This window comes from Prinia subflava, chromosome 8, assembly GCF_021018805.1.
Source record: "Prinia subflava isolate CZ2003 ecotype Zambia chromosome 8, Cam_Psub_1.2, whole genome shotgun sequence".
Lineage (NCBI taxonomy): Eukaryota > Metazoa > Chordata > Aves > Passeriformes > Cisticolidae > Prinia > Prinia subflava.
In genome coordinates this window covers 12,277,155-12,294,488 of record NC_086254.1, presented here as the reverse complement: position 1 = coordinate 12,294,488, position 17,334 = coordinate 12,277,155, and the positions used below count along the sequence as shown (strand labels likewise).

General features: G+C 62.3%; 1 protein-coding gene across 5 annotated transcripts in view; it reads left to right on the top strand.

The window, feature by feature from the left end:
* Positions 1 to 291: 291 nt before the first annotated feature.
* Positions 292 to 17,334, top strand: part of NFIC (nuclear factor I C) — a 40,625-nt gene continuing 23,582 nt past the window's right edge. For 2 of the 5 annotated variants that reach the window (XM_063403105.1, XM_063403104.1), the window contains exon 1: positions 2,638 to 2,807. In XM_063403105.1, the coding sequence (XP_063259175.1) occupies positions 2,778 to 2,807 (30 nt within the window). In that variant the 5' untranslated portion in view covers positions 2,638 to 2,777. Of the gene's footprint in view, positions 563 to 2,635; positions 2,808 to 17,334 lie in introns of those variants that run through there. The other 3 variants (XM_063403102.1, XM_063403103.1, XM_063403101.1) reach the window with 3 other exon arrangements.

The following is a 17,334-nucleotide window of genomic DNA, read 5'->3' as shown; positions in this document are numbered from 1 at the left end:
CGCCGGGGGGGCGCGGGGGGGATGCCCGCGCTGCTCTGCCGTAGGCGCCGCCCGCCCGCCCCGCTCCCGGGCTTTATTTTTAATTTTTTAAATTTTTTTTTTTAATTTTTAGAAAAAAAAATTTTTTTGCTTGCCTTCCAAAAATACCCATCGCATCCCCCCCCCGCCATCCCCCAGCCCCGCCACCCCCACAGCGCATCAGGCCGGGCCGGGCTCGGGCTCCGCGCTCCCGCCGCCCCGCGCCCCCCGCCCCGCAGCCCGGCCCCCCGCCCGGAGCATGGCCCCCGGCAGCGCGACGGAGCCGGAGCGAGGGTGACCGCCCGCGGGGGACACCGTGCCGTGCCGCTGGCCTCGGAGGACTTTTACTATAATTACCATCATTGTTATTATTATTGGGTTTTTAATTTTTTTTTTTATTCTTTCGCGGGGCAGCGGTTTTTTTCCTCCTCTTTCGGCGCGGTGGAAAACACACGTTTTAGACCAAAATCCCAAACCAGCCCATCCATCCTCTTTGCTTTGCGCTTCGCAGCAACTTGGAGCCCGTTAATTGCACTTGGCGATGGTAGGTCCCATGACACTTTCGTTTTCTCTTCTACTTCCCCCTCTCCCCTCACCCCCCCGTGTGCGCGCGTTTGCGGGTGCCCCCACGAGCAAAAGTTGCTGTCGGGGAGGGGGCGGCGGGGAGAGTTTAATACGGTGTCGGGGCGGGGGGGCGCGGGGCGGCGGGGGCGGGCGGGGGGAGCTGCCGCCGTCTCTCCTCCCCCTGCCCACCCGCCCCGCGGTACCGGGGGGCGGAGGCGGCGGCGGGAGCCGCCCGGCGGGGAGGTCGCGGCACGGCGCGGGGGGAGCCTCCGCAGGCAGCGGAGGGCTGGATGGAGCTGAAAATGGCCGCTAAAAAAGGGGCGGAGAGGCCGCCAGCCGCACCGACTTGAACTTGGAAGTGACGCCCGGGAGGGTCGCGCTCAAATCCGTGCTGCGCGGGGCCGCCCTGCCTGTACCGGGGTGGGAGAGGGGAATCACCGTCCTCGATGGGAGAATAAAAACATTTCCCCCGGCCCCGCTGTGCGGGGCTTCGCCCGCTTCTCCTCCTGCCAGGCCACGGGGAAGCGCGGCGACACGGAAAGATGCGGGGAGCGGGCCCGCCCGGCCAAGTTTGCGCGGAGCCGCCGCATCCCGCGGGGACGGGGATGTCCCTGCGGGGGGAGCGTTCGGGGTGAACCCCAGCCCCGCGCGGGGATGGGCCGCGGGGGCTGGCAGAAGTTAAGAGTGAAAATCAGTTGTGCGGGGAGAGGCGCTGCGAGGGCTCGTCCCCGCAGAGGAAAAAGAAAAAAAAAAAAAAAAGGCGGTTTTCTTATTTTTGGGGGGAGACAGACAGCGCTGGAGCCGCGGTCCCGCGCCGTGAGCGCCCGCGCTGCGGGTCAGGTCCCTGAAAGGAGCGGCGACCCCGGCTGCGGGAGGCGAGCGGGGCGCGGCCCCCCCGGCCCGGGAGGTGCCCGGGGATCCCCTTTGTGTTCCGCCCGTGGCGCTCCCCGCGCGCTCTGTAATTAGCGTCATTAGCGCCCGCGATCTGCCAGGGCCGGGGGCTCGCGGAGTGAGAACTTGCGGTTCGGAGTTTGCCGGGCGCAGGCTCCGCTTTTTTCATCGCCTGCTCCCTTTGTGCGGGGGTGGTTGCGGGGCTCCCCGGGACGGGGGGGGCCGCGGGGCTGCCCGTGGCGCTTTCTCCTCCCGTGGCACCGTGATGCTGCCGGTGGTTAAATAACGCGTGGAGGGGGGGATAAGCGTCTCCGCGGGATGAGCGGGATGCGGCGGGGGCAGCGCGGGGTCGGCGGGGCGGCCCCTCCGCACCGGGGCTGGGTGAGGGCAGTAACGCCACTACCAACCCCCCGCGCCGGGGCTGCTGCCCAGAAGTTGCACATGAATCTGCAGGATTTTTTTTCTCTCCCATAGCCGGATTGCCTCCGTTTAGTTAAAAAAAAAAAATAATAATAAAAAAAGAAAGAAAAAAGACCCCCTAAACACGGAAAGCCGGGCGCACGTCGCTGGCCGCGCCGGGGCGAGGGGGATTCGCCGTCCCGCGGGGGCCCCGTCCCTCCCCCGCGCCCCCCCCCCCGCCCTGCAGCGCCTCGGCCCTGCGAGCCAAAGGGGGTTCCTACATCTTTAAATGGGATGTAATATTTTGGGATGGGCTTTTTTCATAACGTCACTTCATTCCTCGCTCTTTTTTTTTTTTTGTCTTTTTTTTTTTTTTTTTTTTTTTTTTTTTCATTTTCTCATTCTTTCTTTCCTCTCTCTCTCCGCTGCCCGGGTCTCGGATGGAGCCGCTTCCCTTCTAACTTCCCCGCCGCCCGTGCCTGCAGGCTGGGTGCGGACCTCCGACCCTCCCCGGGGCGAGGATGACCCTTCTGCCTCTTTAAACCGCCTTTCCAAAACCCCCAAACAAACAACAACAAAAAAGCGCTTTATTTTTCAAGGGGGGGGGAGAATTTTGCCTCTTTTTTTTTTTTTAAGGGTTGGTTTATTTTCCTTTTGGTTTTTTAAATTTTTTTTTTTTTTTCGCGGAGGGGTGGAAGTTGGAATCTTTTTATTTCCTCCTCGGCCCCCCCTCCCGCGGGGCCGCCCCCCCGTGCCCGGCTGCCCCCCCCCGGGCCCCGCAGAGCCGCTCCGGAGGAGAGAGAGAGAAAAAACGCCCGGACTGCTCCAGCCTCCGAAATGACTCAGTAACTTTTACGCCTCGAGTCTCAGCCCTGCAATTAGGCACTTTCCCAGCACGGCTCGGGATGTATTCGTCTCCTCTCTGCCTGACCCAGGTAACCGGGACCCCCCCGCGTCCGTCCCCCCCTGAATTTGCTCCTTTTGCTGCAACAGACCTTAACAGTTGCAATACAAAAAAAAAAAAAAAAAACAAACCAAAAAAAAAACCAACAAAAAAAACCCAAAACGCAAAACAAGAAAATGCAACACCCCCCTCCCTAAAAATAATCATAACAGAGAAAGGCGGGTTGGGGCCGTGCAGGGCTGCTCAGAGGAGCCGCGTTCCCCTCTTGTCCCACTCCCTCGCCTTTTGCAGGGTTTTTTTATGGTGTTTCTGGTGCTTTTTGGGTTTTTCAGCCTTCACTTTCACTTGGGGCGTGGGGGGTTGGAAGATTGCGTTGTGGTTTGGGTTTTATTTTTTGTTTGCTGCGCCCAGAGGTGTGTGGTGCGGGGAAGCCGCCGGCTTTGGGGGTGAGGGGGGGACACCCTAGGGTGCGGGGGGTCCTCGGTGGGCTTGGGGAGCCTGGGGGGGGCTCGGCATTGCAGGCTGGGGCTCGGCTGTGCTGTCTCTTACGTAGTGGGAAACTTTTTCCTTCCCCCCCCTCAGTCTAGCTGCACATGGTGGGGTACAAGGGGTGGGGGGGCACAGGCATTTTGTTCCAAATCTTCCAACTTTGGGACAACGTGCACCCGGCCATGCCACGCTGCGCTGGCGGGTGAGAGGGCAGGGGGGGCTGTGCACGGCAGGATGTGGGGGGCATCCCGTTGGTATCCGAGGAGAGGGGCGATGCCAGTGCCCGTCGGGGTGACAAGGGGCAGCCCCAAATGTGCGTGGGGACACTGGTGTCACACCAGGCCACGCTGCCGTGGTCCAATGGCACGCGGCAGGGTGGCTGTGCCTGGGCCCACGGTGCAGGCAAGCAGGGCGTCCCCGAAATCTCCCCCCAAACAGCTGGTACAGCCACAGGGGGGAGATCCAGGAACCCCCTCTTTGCCCACAGCACGACCACTGCGGCTCTGCCTGTGCATTGTGCTTATTGATCGCCGATATTTATTTAATTATTGAGCAGGCAGCTTTCCCCGCCTCGTAACCTGTTCCCTGCTGGCTGCCACTGCCCGCTCCGGGCCCGGCCTCGTGCTGCACCCCACGGGGGCTGTGCCGTGGGGAGGGGGTGCTGCTGCAGGACCCCCCTGCCCGTGCCAGGCTCCCTCCTACCAAACCCCCTCCCTCGGTGCGGAGCTGCAGGCTGGGTCTGGCTCTGCCTCGGGGCTTGGGCTCCGCTGCCCGTGAGGATCCCTGGGGGTCCCCTCGTGGCACTGTGAGGTGCGGGGGCAGTGCAGGGTCCGGCCCTGCAGCAGTGTGAGGGTGGTGAGGACACAGGCAGGGTGGGCAGCACCAGGGCTGCTCAGATGACCCTGAGGTGGTGCTCCTGGTCGTGTGGTTGACTTGGCAAGGGTCACACCTCAATCTGGCTTATTTACTTCTCTTTCTTTCCTTTTCTTTCCTTTTCTTTCCTTTTTTAACTCTTCTTCTTTCTTTTTCTCTTTCTATTTTTTATTTGTACATTTTCTTTTTTCCTTCTTATTTTTCTTTTTTATTTTCCCTTGTTTGTTTTTTTTTTCTTGCTTGCTTGCTTGCTTTCTTGCTTTTTTCTCTTTTTTTTTTTTTCTTCCCCCCCCCCCCTTTTTTTTTTCTTCTTTTCACTTTCCTTCCTATCCAACCTTTCCCACCCTGACTACATCCCTCCCAGGGGTCCCACCACCTCCTGACCCTCCCAGTCTCCAGCTGGTGCTGGGTTGGCAGCGCCTGTTGTTGCCAGCTCACAGTGCTGGTGTGATGTGGGAAGCCGTGCGGTCGCTGGCCAGGCTGGGGCTGGCTGGAGCCCTGCTCACCACCCCATGCTGTTCCCAGCACTCCTCCTGGCTGACTGAGGGGAGCTGGTTTTTCCTCCACGGATCCTCTGCCCCACTGCCTGAGCACAGGGAAGGCTCTGGTGTCCTCCCCCTCACCCTGAGATAGCCTCAGCTCCAACGCAGCCCTGCTCGGATGGGACCGGCCATGGTCCCTGCCGCCAGCCCAGCCGTTCCCGTTCCCATCCCACCCGCGCGGTGGGCAGGCTCGCCCGGGCTCGGGAGCTGCGGATGGTGATGTGGATACATTGGAACGTGCGCGGGAGCCGCCCTGCCTTAGCCTTTGCGCATCTCCCCACCATCACCACTGCCAGCCCCTGGAGCCCGGCACGGCTGCTGGGACCGCGGGACCCCTCAGGCGGGCGCCCTTCCCAGCCAGAGCAGGCCCAAGCTGGAGAACCCAGCGGCACCAAAATAGCCCTGGCAAAGGCATCGCCCATGGCACGCTCCCGGCCGCGGCCTCAGCTGTGTCTCCCATCAGGCAAGAGGGTGGCTTTGTGCCCTCCCCAGCTCTGTGCCCCTGCTTGGGGACTTCCTCCCTCTTCCGCAGCTCACCTCTGTCCCCCCTCAGGGACAGGCCGGGAAGTCGAGAGGGAGCTGCCTAGATTAGCAGGGAAGCAGCACCGGAACCACCACCACGCACGAGGCCTCACCCTGCCCACGGGGAAGCAGGGCGGGGTGTGGGGGGTGTCCGGCTGCCCAGGCTCCAAAATAACCCTGGAGCTGAGCACCTGCCAGAGACCTGCACATGTGTCCCCTAGGAGCTGCTGCTGAGAAGCCAAAGGGATTTCCAAAGCCCTAACGGTTATCCTTGGCTCCTGGATCCGCAGTGGGGGGAGACTTGGGATACTTCTGGTAGGGGAGTATTGCAAATTTTAAGACTGGTGATGCTCCTACACCTCTGGCTCATGCCTGGTACCTGGCAGTGCCCCCAGCACACCCCCAGCTCCCCACCCTTATACTTGCAGGATGGGAATGAAGTGAGATGGGCGCCACCCTCCACGGCAGCCGCAATATTGGAAGCCAGGCATCCCACCAGGGTCTGGTCAGAGACCGTCTTCCCTCTCCCCAGGCTCCGTGCTAGGGGTGCAGAGCTGATTTGGGGCCGGCAGAGGCCATGCACCCACACTGCCCAACCGGGAGCGAGTGGCCTGGCAGTGTGTGTGCCACAGTCGGTCGCTCAGGATCCGAGGGGCGTCGGGGAGTGCCTGGCTAAACCGGCCTGGCACAAACCGTGGTACCAGCGAGCGGGCACAGCTCGGGGCCTGGGGGTGGAGCTGGGCTGCCAGAAGCATTGCGGCCACGTGGCACGGTCACAGCCACATCTCCAGGCATCCGAGGGGATCCTACCTCTCCCCAGCCATGGCCGAGCTCCACACATCACTCAGCTGCCACCGCTGCTGCAGTCATATGGCTGGAGCAGGGAGCTGCCTGCTGGGCACATCTCATGGGGCATCCTTTGGTGAGCTCCCTTCCCAAAAGTACTGGGCCTTTTCAGCACCGGTGCTCGCCCCCTCCACCAGTAGCTCCGGAGAACTGGTTTCCAGCCGGGAGCTCAGATCGGCTGCCAAAGGATGGGAGCAGCAAGCTGGGCATGGCGGGGGAAGAGAGGGAAGGTTGCAACACACTTTCAATTCTCCCATCTGCTGAGTATTGTTTGGGAAAAACAATGAGGCTGTTCTTTAAATGCAACCTTCGGGAGATCCTCGCTTTCCCTGCGGCGCCCGCCACGCCGTGCCCGCCTGCCCTGGCGAGTCCTGCCCCGCTGCTCGTGCCCACTGCTCCTGCCTGAGCCCATCTTAAATCCTCACCCAGGAAAAATAGATCCTGTTTTCAGTGAGGTTTCTGATGCTGGATTTGAGGGCCGGAATCGGCATGCGGGGAGGCAGACCAGATAAAGCCAGCTGCATGAGGGGCTGCGGGCCGGCACTCATGCTGTGCCGCTCTCCCCCTCATCACCTTGAACTTGTCTGGGGCCTCGTGCAGTAAATCAGCTGCCCTTTTTCGAGGTACCTGCCGATTTCTCTCCTCCCTGGGCAGCTTTGCTCTGCCCACGGTTCCCTCCCTGGCCATGGTGCAGGTCCCTCATGCCCACAGTTCCCTCCGTAGCAGGGCAGGGAGTGATCCCACCGCGTGCCCAGCGCTGCGGGTGTGCACACGCCTTTGCAGGCTGCTGAACAAAGCCCAGCTGCCAGAGCCCAGAGCACTGTCTAGAGCTCTTGGAGCAATTGGGAATAGCTCCCTTTGGCGCTTTTCTATTCCCCTGAGCCTGGTAGGGCTGGGAATGGATGCTGGGAGCCGTAGTCTGATCCTGTTTTGACCCGGCGGTTTTCCCCCCTTGCAGGGGTGGCTGTAGCGTGGACAGTGTGGCTAGGGCAGTGCTGGCGTGGCAAGGCTCACTCGGCAGAGGAGCCATGGCAAGGGCCGGCCCAGCCAGCCCTTATCAAGCCACAGCAAAGAGAGAAAGGCGGCTCCCCGAGGAGCCCTGGAATGGGGAGCTCAAGAGCCCAGGGGAGAACTGCCCCGGTGGCACCAAGGGATCCGTCCTGACCCAGGGCTGTGCATGGTGAGGAGGGCCTGAATAGGGATTTGGTACTCACAGGGAAAGGGAGGGTCAGCGTCTCCTCCTTTTTGAGGTCGTGGAGGCAGGTCCTTGCCATGCAGGGCTCTCTGGGAATGGCCCCAGGGACGAGGACTACTTGCCCTGTCTGCTCAGCCAACTTCCTTACCCGATGGTGCCTGTGCCAGCCATCCCTATTTCTGGCCCCTGGACACGTCCCTGCAGCCCAAGGGGTGCCCATTTTCCCCCTCACTCCCATTGTGCCTGCACCTGTTCTAGCCACAAGCCAAGCCCTTGGTGGCAGGATGGGGATGGTGATGGGAATCATCCCCAGAGTCCCTCAGTGGAGGGGAGGAAGGAGGGTTGTCGGAGAGGTAAAATTCCTCCCTGTGAAGCTGGCACACTGCCTGCCACCCCCGGCCGTGCTGTGGCTCCTCTGCTTAGGAATGGCAGGGCCAACACAGAGCATCTCCAAAGGGGCTGGCTGCCTGTGGGAGGGGGCTGGGGGGCTGCTGTCCCCATCAGTCCTTGCACCCAAGCTAGGAAGTGTAGGCAGGGCCCTGGGGTGGCAGGGATGTGCTCCTTAGGGACTCATGGGGAGAGGATTTCTCCCACAGCTCCTTGGGGTGTGCCGGGCAGGTCGAGGCAGGGTGGCGAAGGCGATGGGAGCAGCCAGGGCATCAGTGGGGGCCAAGCCCTGCCACAATCATGTGGCATCACCGGTGACATCCGCACGGCATGGCTGAGGGCTGCTGGTGGGGCTGAGTCTGAGTGGGGCACCCCTTCACGGTGGGCCAGGAGTGCCCAGTGCCAAACCCTCATGGATTTTTGGTACCAAGATGCTTTTGAATGCATCAAATTGGTGCAGGCAAAAGCCTGAGCTCAGCCGCCCTCCCTGCCCTGGCAGCCAGACACGCTGGGCTCTCACCTGTGAGGGGGGTACACAGACCCCTGGGATGTGCCAGCTGCAGGGAGGGGCACCCCCGGGCATCCCAGGGCCTGGCTCGCACCCGGGCGGGCGGCTGAGCTCGCCATCCGTCACGTCGGCCCTGGGCAGGCATCCCCCGCGGCCGGGCTCTCTGTGCCAGCTTGGCCAGGACCCAACGCCCTGCGCCGGCCGCCAAGACCCGGAGCTTCCCAAGTCCTGGAGAGGAGCTGGGAAAGGATCCCGTGGCTCAGGTGCGGCAGCGCTCACGCGCTGGGGGACCTGGGGCCAGCCACTGCCAAGGATTGATTTCTCGGTTAACTCACCGCTGCTCTAAAAGCGCATTAATCCTCCTTCCCCGGCCAGCAGCCAGCGCTGAGCAGCATTTTGGGCGAAATCTCCAGGTCTGGGCTTCAGGCTGCCTGCTGTGGACGTTGCCCTCCCCACCACCACCACCACTCCAGCAGCACTGCCTGGCACAGAAACACTGGGATCCAGCCCTCCTGCTGACCCCTCTTCCCTGGGAGCTGATTCAAGTCCATAGCCAGGTGGATTTTTTTTAAAACCAAGGGGTTTATTTTGTTTTTTAAGAAGGCTTTTGCTCTCCTTGCAAAGGGCCCCTGCATTCCCTTCACGGGAAAATGGTATTTGACCGGCTCTTGTCCAAAAAAACCCCCAACATGTTTCTGATCATGAAAAACCAAGAAATATTTTTGCTTTCAAAGGAAAAAAAAAAAAAAGCCCATGAGAGAGAAATGTTGATTTTCCACCCAGACATTTCACTTTTCCCCAAACTAGCCCTGAAAAAGGGAGGCACCACTGCACCCTCCACCCCCCAGGATGTTATCCTGGGGGTGAAGTCCCACCAGGGATACGGAGCATGTCACTCAGGGCTCTTCTGGGTACTGGCGGGTGCTGGCAACGCCAAGTGTGTGCCCCCCTCTCTGCCCAGACCCCCTTTTCCAGGTGCTCCCACATTGCACAGGCACGTGGGGCTGCCGGGAGGACGAGCCGGTGACCTGGTGGCTGTCCCCAGGGAGCCACCCATCACTGTGTGCTGCAGAGCCGCCGCCGCCAGCCCGCCTCACCCCGCTGCCACAGGCGGCGAGGCCGCTCGGTCCCACGGTTGCCTGGCGGGAGCTGTGATGTGCCGGATCCTGCACCCCCTCCTGCCGTCCCTGGCTGCTGCCCAGCGATTTGGGAAAGCGAGACGGCGCAGGCTGAAATGTGACCCCCGCCACGCTGCGCCGCAAAATCTCCTTTAGTAACCTGTGCGCCAGGACAGCGAGCGCGCGGCGTGAATACCAATGAGGGGAAAAGTGCCGAGTAAAGAGTTTTTGATGGAAATGGCATCGCATGAGAAAGAGAGCGGGAGCGAGCGGGCGAGTGCGCGCCCGGAGCCTGCGCTGCGCACGGGCACGGTGGGGCACACACGTGTGCGCACCTGCGGCCCGGGAGGTTGGAGGCTGAGCATGGCAGGGTGCCAGGGTCGTGCCACCCCGGCGAGCACGAGGGAGGTGGGAAATGGGGGTGACGAGTGGAGGGGGCTGCGAAGCAGCGGCTGAGGGGACATGTGACAAAGGGCTGCTACGGGCAGCGTGGCCACAGCGTCCGGGGCACTTCCGCGGCACATCGTGGCCCCGGCCACAGGGAACGGCTCCTGTCCCCCGGCGCAGTGCGCTGCTGATCAAAGGCGCAGGCGGGGAGGGAGCGGGCCTGTGTGAGCAGCGCCCTGGCCGCGCGCCACCCCACCTTCCCGCTCCGCTCCCCCGGGAGTTTGTTAAACAAATTTCTCTAATTGCACAAGCCAAGGAGTTTGCTGGAGAAAAAAGCCGGGGAAATTCCCCTCCTCTGGGCCACCCCTTCCCCGCTTCCCTCGGGGCAGCTGGTGCAGAGCAGGTCCTCCCCACGACCCCCGGCTCTGCGGGAGGCTGTGACCCCGACGCCTGCGGGGCGCAGCTGCGGGGTGTCCTCATGTCACCCCTGCCTACGCAAGGACGTCCCCTGCTCGACCTCTTCGCAGCCGAGTCACACACATTCCCTCCCGTCCAGCCCCTGGGGTCAGACCCTGTCACCTAACGCGGTGACACCCGGCACCGCCGTCTGCCCTTCCCGGCTGGCGTTCTCCATCGCTTGGCTGAGCACCCCTGGAAACGGCCTTTGTGAGCCTCCCGTGGGCAGCCCCTGACATCGAATCCTGTCGGATTAGCAAACGTACGGGATAAAAGCCTCGGCTTGGCGGCAGTTCTGTGCCGGGTGGGGGCTGAGGCGGTGGCCCTGCCAAGAAGGGACGATGTGCAGCCGGGTCCTGCCCCGGCTCTCGCTGAGGTCATGGCTATAGATAGCCCGGGAGGGCGCAGCGCCGAGGGCAGGATCCTCGTGCCCTTGCCAGCTGCACCGAGAGCCTGGGAGGAGACGCTGCCAGGGCGCTGGGGGTTGCTGATGGACAGGTTGGCTGGGCCAGCCAGTGGCCATGGCCAGGTGACAATCTGGTGCTGCAGGATGTGACCCTACACCTGCAGGGATGCTCAGACCCAGCCACTCTCCATCCTCCATGGGGAGTGGCATCCTGCAGCCTCCGCTGATGCAGTGACCTGGGGTGGCTTTTTTTGTGACTTCCCACCATGTTTATTTTGTCCTCTGCTCACAGGCAAATGCCATGCTGGGGCACCCCCAGCCCCAGGGTGCAGCCTGGGTCGGGGAGTGCAGGGCCAGGGTTTGTCCCCTCCAGCCACCCAGTCTGTGTGCAGCTCAGCTCCCCGCAAAGCCGGGCAGGCGTGTGCCCAGGGTGCCTCCGCCAGCCCCATGGGGCTCTGGAGCGCCAGGGTGGCTGGGAAAGGCGTTGTTGGTGAGGGCACTAAAAATAGAGTGGGACTGGGATCTTAATGGGACTTTGTGGGAAACCTGGAAACATTTTCTCATCCCCATAAATGAGTCCAGATGCATTAACGATGACTGCATCGCATCCTGAGGTACTGCCGGAGGGAACCGGGACACACTCACCAGCATCCTTGCCTTGCGGTGGGGAATTGGTTGGAGACAGGAGTCACCAGCAGCAGCCGGGGCTGAGCCGCCACTGCTGTGTCCCATGCGGGGACAGGGACAGTAGCTTGCCCAGCATCACCTTGGTGAGGACCTCAGACCCCATCCCAGGGTCTCTGCTCCCAGTGCCCGTGGGCGCTCACAGCTCGGCATGTGGCAGGCAGCGTGCAATGTGCACAGGTTGGTCATGGCATCGCGGCCCCACGAGCCTTCTGGAGACCCCCAGGCCCTGAGGTGGCCAGTGGGGGGATGGTGAGGTGATACAGTCCCCAGTGCCAGGGCCAGTGGTGCTGGTGCGCTGGTACCCCCGTGTGCCCTGCGGTGGCATCAAGCTGGTGGGATCCGGCCTGTCGAGGTGTTTTTCCTGTTCCATCGTGGAGCTGTGACAGGGACATTGGCTCCCAAAGCACCCAACCCCACTGGGGGACCTTGGACTCCCCTAGAGAATGGCTTGGGGCCAGCCTGGGCAAGTAGCCCAGGGCGGGTGGCTGTTGGAGCCCACGTCACGAGGCAGGTTGGCACGGCCGTCTCCGTGGCATGGCAGTGTCACTTAGCGGTTACAGCAGCACCGGGAGGCAAGGGCAGTCCCGCCCGGGGCCTCAGTTTACATCCAGGTGGGGAAGAGCACCTGGCACGGGGGGAGGGCACTTGCCCCCTGCCCCAACCCGGGCTGCTGGCCCATCACGTGGGGACAAGGGCACCGGCCACAGCCACCAACCTCCACACTGGGCACCGCCGGAGCCCAGCGTCCCGAACAGAGTCCCTTTGTGCAGGTCAGCCCCCACCCACTTCTGTCGCTTGGGAGGCATCCAAAACCCTCCCGAAATAGGACCCAGTCGGGCTCAGCCTTTGAATCTCCTCAGGAAAGCTCTGCTGAGCTGCTGAAAGTGGATGAAGATCCCCCTTCCACCCCGTTGAATCAGTCCCATCCTTCAGTGCTTGGGGTGCAGGGCCTGGCCGGGCTCAGAGGTGACCCTTTGGGGCCATGCCCAGCCCCTTTGATCTCCAGGCACCACCCCGTGCCTCAGTTTCTCCATCTCTCTGTGGAGGGTCCTGGCAGGTTGTCCTGAGCACCCAGGGAGCCGATGAGATGCTTGAGGAGGGCCTGAGCCTTTGGCACATCCATGGCACAGCAAAGGCCCTGGGGCTGTGGTGGGGGCCGTGAACTCTTCACCTCCAGGGCCCCGGGGTGGCTGATCCTCTTGCAAGGTCGCCAATTCCGCAGCAAAAGGCCAGGGCTATTTTTAACCACTGACTTGCTTCAGGGATTGGATTTTCAGCAGAGTGAGCCCCGCAAACCCAATACAGCACTGCCCATCATAGGGTGCAGAGATACCCCCAAGTATATCTTCCAGCAGGCAACCCTGGAGGGGAGGGTTGAGGAGGAAGCTGAGGACACCTCTCTGCACCCCTACACCTTTAATGGTGCATGATGGGGGGAATTAATCTCCCTCAGAAAGGCCAGGACAAAGCAGGCAGGGCTAAAAATATGTTGGGAGGGAAATAAAACTTACTGCGTCAGGGGCTAAAGCTGGGCTCAGAGCCCTGGGCCTGGCCTGGGGGAGCTGGAGGGACCCTTTCTGGTCGAGCCCCCTCCCCAGAGTGAACATGGTGCTGCCAGCCCCAACACATCTCCTGCCTCAGTTTCCCTCTGTGCTCCTGGGAACAAACTCCATCCCTGGGTCACACCCTGACAGCTCCTAGGCTGAACCTGGGGTGGGCAAAGTGCTGGGTCTCAGACACTGCAGCCCCTGCCATGTGCCAGGAGCAGGGATGGTGGGGACCGCCACCCCCAGGGCCCCGCGCTGACGCAGGGCAGGGTGGAGGAGCTAACAGCGCCAGGACCCATTGGCAAAGCTTTTTTTTTCCCCAGTTCCATAAAACATTTCCCTTCCTTGGAGCCCCGCAGGGGGTTTGGCTGAGAAGCCACGTGGCTCTGGTGCTGCTGGACGTGGGATGCTTCCCAGGATGAGGAGACATCTCCTTGGCCAAGGGCTGGGTCCCCCTGTGCTGCTTCCAGACCTCTCCCAGACCTCAGCAGTCCCCGTCGCATCCTGCCTCCTCTGCGTGCTGGCCTGGCAAGGTGACATGCCTCAGTTTCCTTATTTTTGGAAAGGCAGCGCCTCATCCTGGGGGCAGGTGGGGTCACCCTGGGAAAGTGGCTGAGCCGTCAGCTCCCAAACCCCAAAGGGGACGTGTAGAGACAGCACCTGGGGAAACGGAAGCACCTGGGAAGTCCAAGTGAGTCTCCAGAAAAGCAGCGAGTGGCTTTGGGCTCTCACACCATCGGGTCTCACTCAGGAGAACCCTCTTGGCTCCTCCACCACCCAGTGCTAGCCGTGTTGCTACCGGATACGTCCCTGGGACATCCGTACCCCTCCCTGCATGCTGGGCACACTGCTCCCTAGTTTGGGGTGCATTTAGGAAACCCGGAGACCGGCAATGCCAGTTGTTGCTGGGATGGGGGTGCAGGCAGGCAGACCAGAGGTGGTGCTGGGCACAATGTCGGGGCACGTACCATGCCACCGGAGAAGCCCCCTCCGGCTCCATCCCACCTGGGCCACCCCCAGCTGCCGTCTGCGGGGCGGGCTGCGCTGCCTGGCGGGGGCCCAGGCAGTGCTGGCACCAGAGCCCGGGGCTGCCAAGAGAGCTGCTTTTCTTCCTGCTGTTTTCCAAAGCAACTGGCAGGTTCTCTGCCGCCGCGGCCTCCTGTGACCCGCAGCCTCGGCGCGCTCCCCGCGCCCCCGCAGCACCTGCGAGGGCGAGCGCCGGCACTGCTCCCGCCCCGGCACGTAGGCGCGGGCAGGTGGGCACCGGCCCGGCACCCGGGGGCAGCGGGGACCTACCTGCTCTGGGGTGGCTCAGGAGACCAGGCAGGGCGTTTTTGGGCAGCACCAGGTGTGGGGACCCCAGAGCGGCTCAGCGAGGGGCGTGTGGTCACCGTAGTTCCAGGTGCATGATGAGCACCAGGGTCCGTAAAAGCTCCCTCACCCCATCCTGGGCCGATCCTGAGCGGGGCTGAGCATTGCGGCAGCAAAGGAGGGGTGGGAGCCCCTCTCTGCCCCACCTCTTCTCACCCTTCCACCAGAACTCGTAGTGGGAACAGTGCAGCCCACCCACAGCCCCCAGCCATGTGTGGATGTTGGCCAGGGGATGTTCTTGGCTCTGGGGGGAAAAAAGAAGCCACAGGATCTGGAGAGGGAAGCTGTGAGGAGGCTGCACAGTGTCCTGCCTTCACCTCCACCTGTGCCAGTGGTGTCAGACAGATGCCCTGGGCACCGAGGCTCTGTGCCCCAGCGTGGGCTGCAGGAGGGGTTTTGCAATTGAGGGGCTGGGTCAGCCAGGAGCTGGGGGAGAAGGTGGCTGTGACAGAGTGTTCTGCCCCACAGGCAGCTATGTCATGGTGTGCACAGGCAAGGCCTGCACAGCTTGTACCTGCCCTGGGAGCCTCAGCCGCCCCCGTGCCCCCTCGCTGCCCCTGCCCCAGCGCAGCCCTCCCTGGCAGGGAAGCCACGTTCCGATGCGGAGCAGGCCAGGATGCCTGGCCGCGCCACACCGGCGAGCAGCAAAAATTATGAATAAGCTCTTTTTAATAAATACTTTATGATGAATCCAAGTAGATTTCCTCCTCTGGAGCAATTATTGTAAAATGGGCTCTAATAGGGTGCAGGGCGGCCCCGGGAAGGGCTGGGTGCCTTTCAGGGCCTAAGTGCCTCCTTCCATCCCCTCTAATGAGCACTTCCCAATCATTTGCATCTGTCTCGGCAACAGGTCTCATTACCAGGTTAACTCATTACCCAGAGCCGCTTCAGAGAACAGTTATAAGCAGCTACCAGAGGCCCCACAGTCCATGCTAAGGGCATCTGCGGGCTCTGGTGAGGGGAAAGCAACTCCCCACCGTGCCCTTTTAAGGTACCGGGATTTTCAGGATTACTGGAACCTCTGTAGTCGCATTCCCCCCTGCCACCACGCCAAGGCTTCCCATAGGGGCACGGAGCCTGGCGTCTGACTTGCCAGCCCCTGCCTGGGCTCGCAGGGCCTCGGGGAGCGGGACCTGGCAGGAGCAGCGGCCGTGGGAGCCAGCAGCGGTTCGGAGCTGTGCGGCTCCTGGAGAGGCAGCCGAGCATCCTTCCACAGAGTAAACTCTGTGTGGTCCCTGCAGGGCTGCGATGCAGTGAGGTTGTCCCGCATCACGCCCTGCCCTTGGTGGGGATGGCATCCCGCTCCTCCCCGCATCCAAGGCCACGCTGGTGGGGAGCAAAACCAACTGCTGAGGTGTCTGACCCCTCCCGTCCCGCTCCTCCTCCTCTGCCCCTCACCCCAGCGCCTCCCCCGCAAAAACTGCTCCGGAATTTCCTGAGGAAATGGTTTTTTTCATTGGAAAATTCAGGCTGTTTCACTGAGCCCGACCTGTTTGGACAAGGCGCTGGAACAGAGAATGCTCGGAGGGTGGCCAGCCCATGCTGTGGTGCCTGTGCCAGGTGCTGTGTCCCTGCGTGGCACAGAGCATCCCCGTGTCCCCAGGGTGGAGGGTGCCCAGAGTGCAGAGCACCAGCGCTGCCGAGCTGGTGGCAGAAGCACGGAATGAGGTAGTGCCTCAACTGTGCCCCTTCCCAATCCCTGGTGCTGCCAAGCCCTGGACTGTGGAGTTAATCCTCCATGGCATGCCCAGCTCCACATAGAGCATCCCTCCTTCTTCTCCCCACTCCACCGCAAGACAGAGCCGGGCTTGACCCATGCCTCAGTTTCCCCTCAGAGCAATTGGCACGGAAAGACAGCGCTCCAGCAGCCCCTGGAAAGGGGTGCAGGGGGGCCCGGAGCGGGGCCGGCAGCACCCGACGCAGGCGTGCTCCTGCCTGGGTTGCAGGGCTTTACAAGCCTAGGTTGGATGAGGCCCAAGCGCAGGCTCTGCTGCCAGATTCCCATCCGGAAATGCCCCGGGAGCAGCCTCGTCTGGGGTATTGCAGCACGTCTCTGCTTCCCAGCCCCGCAAAGGAAAAACAGCAGGAGAAACACTTAACCAGTCCTTTGCCGGCACTCGGGCTGCTGGATGGGGGGAACCGGTGGGAATCCGGGACTGGGACGGACAGACAGTGTATCCCTGCCTTTGCCTTCCCAAGGGGATGCGATGTGAAGCTGGCTGTTGCCAGCCGGGATGGTGTGCCCGTCTGAGGGACTCGCTGGCTCCGTGCAGCCAGCGGGACGGTCCCCACGTCCCTTGGCGTGTCCCCTCAGCCCCAGCAGCAGCCGTTCCATGTGGCTGTCCCGGTGCCCCTCAGCTGCCCTCGCCTGCCCTGCTAAAGCGGCTTAACCGCGGCATCGCGGCGCGGGTTAAGCCGGGCGGGAGGGAAAGTTGGCGAGGGGCTGATTGGCTTTGGGTGCAGCTCCCGGCCTGCCGTAATCCCGGGGAAGTGGGGGCGGGGGGGCTGCGATGGCTTCGGGGGCACCGAGGGCTGCAGGGGCTTCTGCACACCGCGGGTTTTTGGAGGGTCTCAGTTGTGGGTCCAAGTGAAAACTGCAAATTCTCCCCCATCGCGGCGGGGGACGGCACAGAAACTGGGGTTTGCTGCTGCCATGCAGAGGCAGAGCACCGAGCACCCCCCCGGCCCCCACAGTGAGCACAAGCAGCACCCTAGGGTGCTGCCTCACCCAACCCGGATAACCTGGTTCCTGCCACGCTTCCCTGCAGCAGTGCCTGGGGTGGCACTTCCCAAGAGGGAGAGCAGGGATGAGGACAATGGCGTGGTGTCACCCCCGGCCCTGCGGCCAGCCCTGCCGCCGGCTGCCTGGGGAGGGTGGCGGGGCCAGGGGATGGCAGCAATTTGTCGGGCTCGTCTGAATAACCGGCCACCAAGGAAGATCAGCCGCCCACCGCCCCGGCCAAGTATTGTTTTTGGAACTCACTGCTGCTTTTTTCGGCTCCTGTCTTACTTTTCTTTGACCTTCTTCCCTGATTTAAGACACATGCCCAGCCCTTGCCCAGCTGCACTGAATTAGCGGCTGCTGCTGGGGAGGGAAGTGGGAACCAGACCCTGTTGCCGCCCTGGGTGCAGCCGGCAGGGACAGGTTCCCCAGGCAGAGATGTGTGCTCTAGGCAAGGGTCTTCTGGCAGGATGAGTCCCCTGAGCAGGGACAAGTCCCCAAG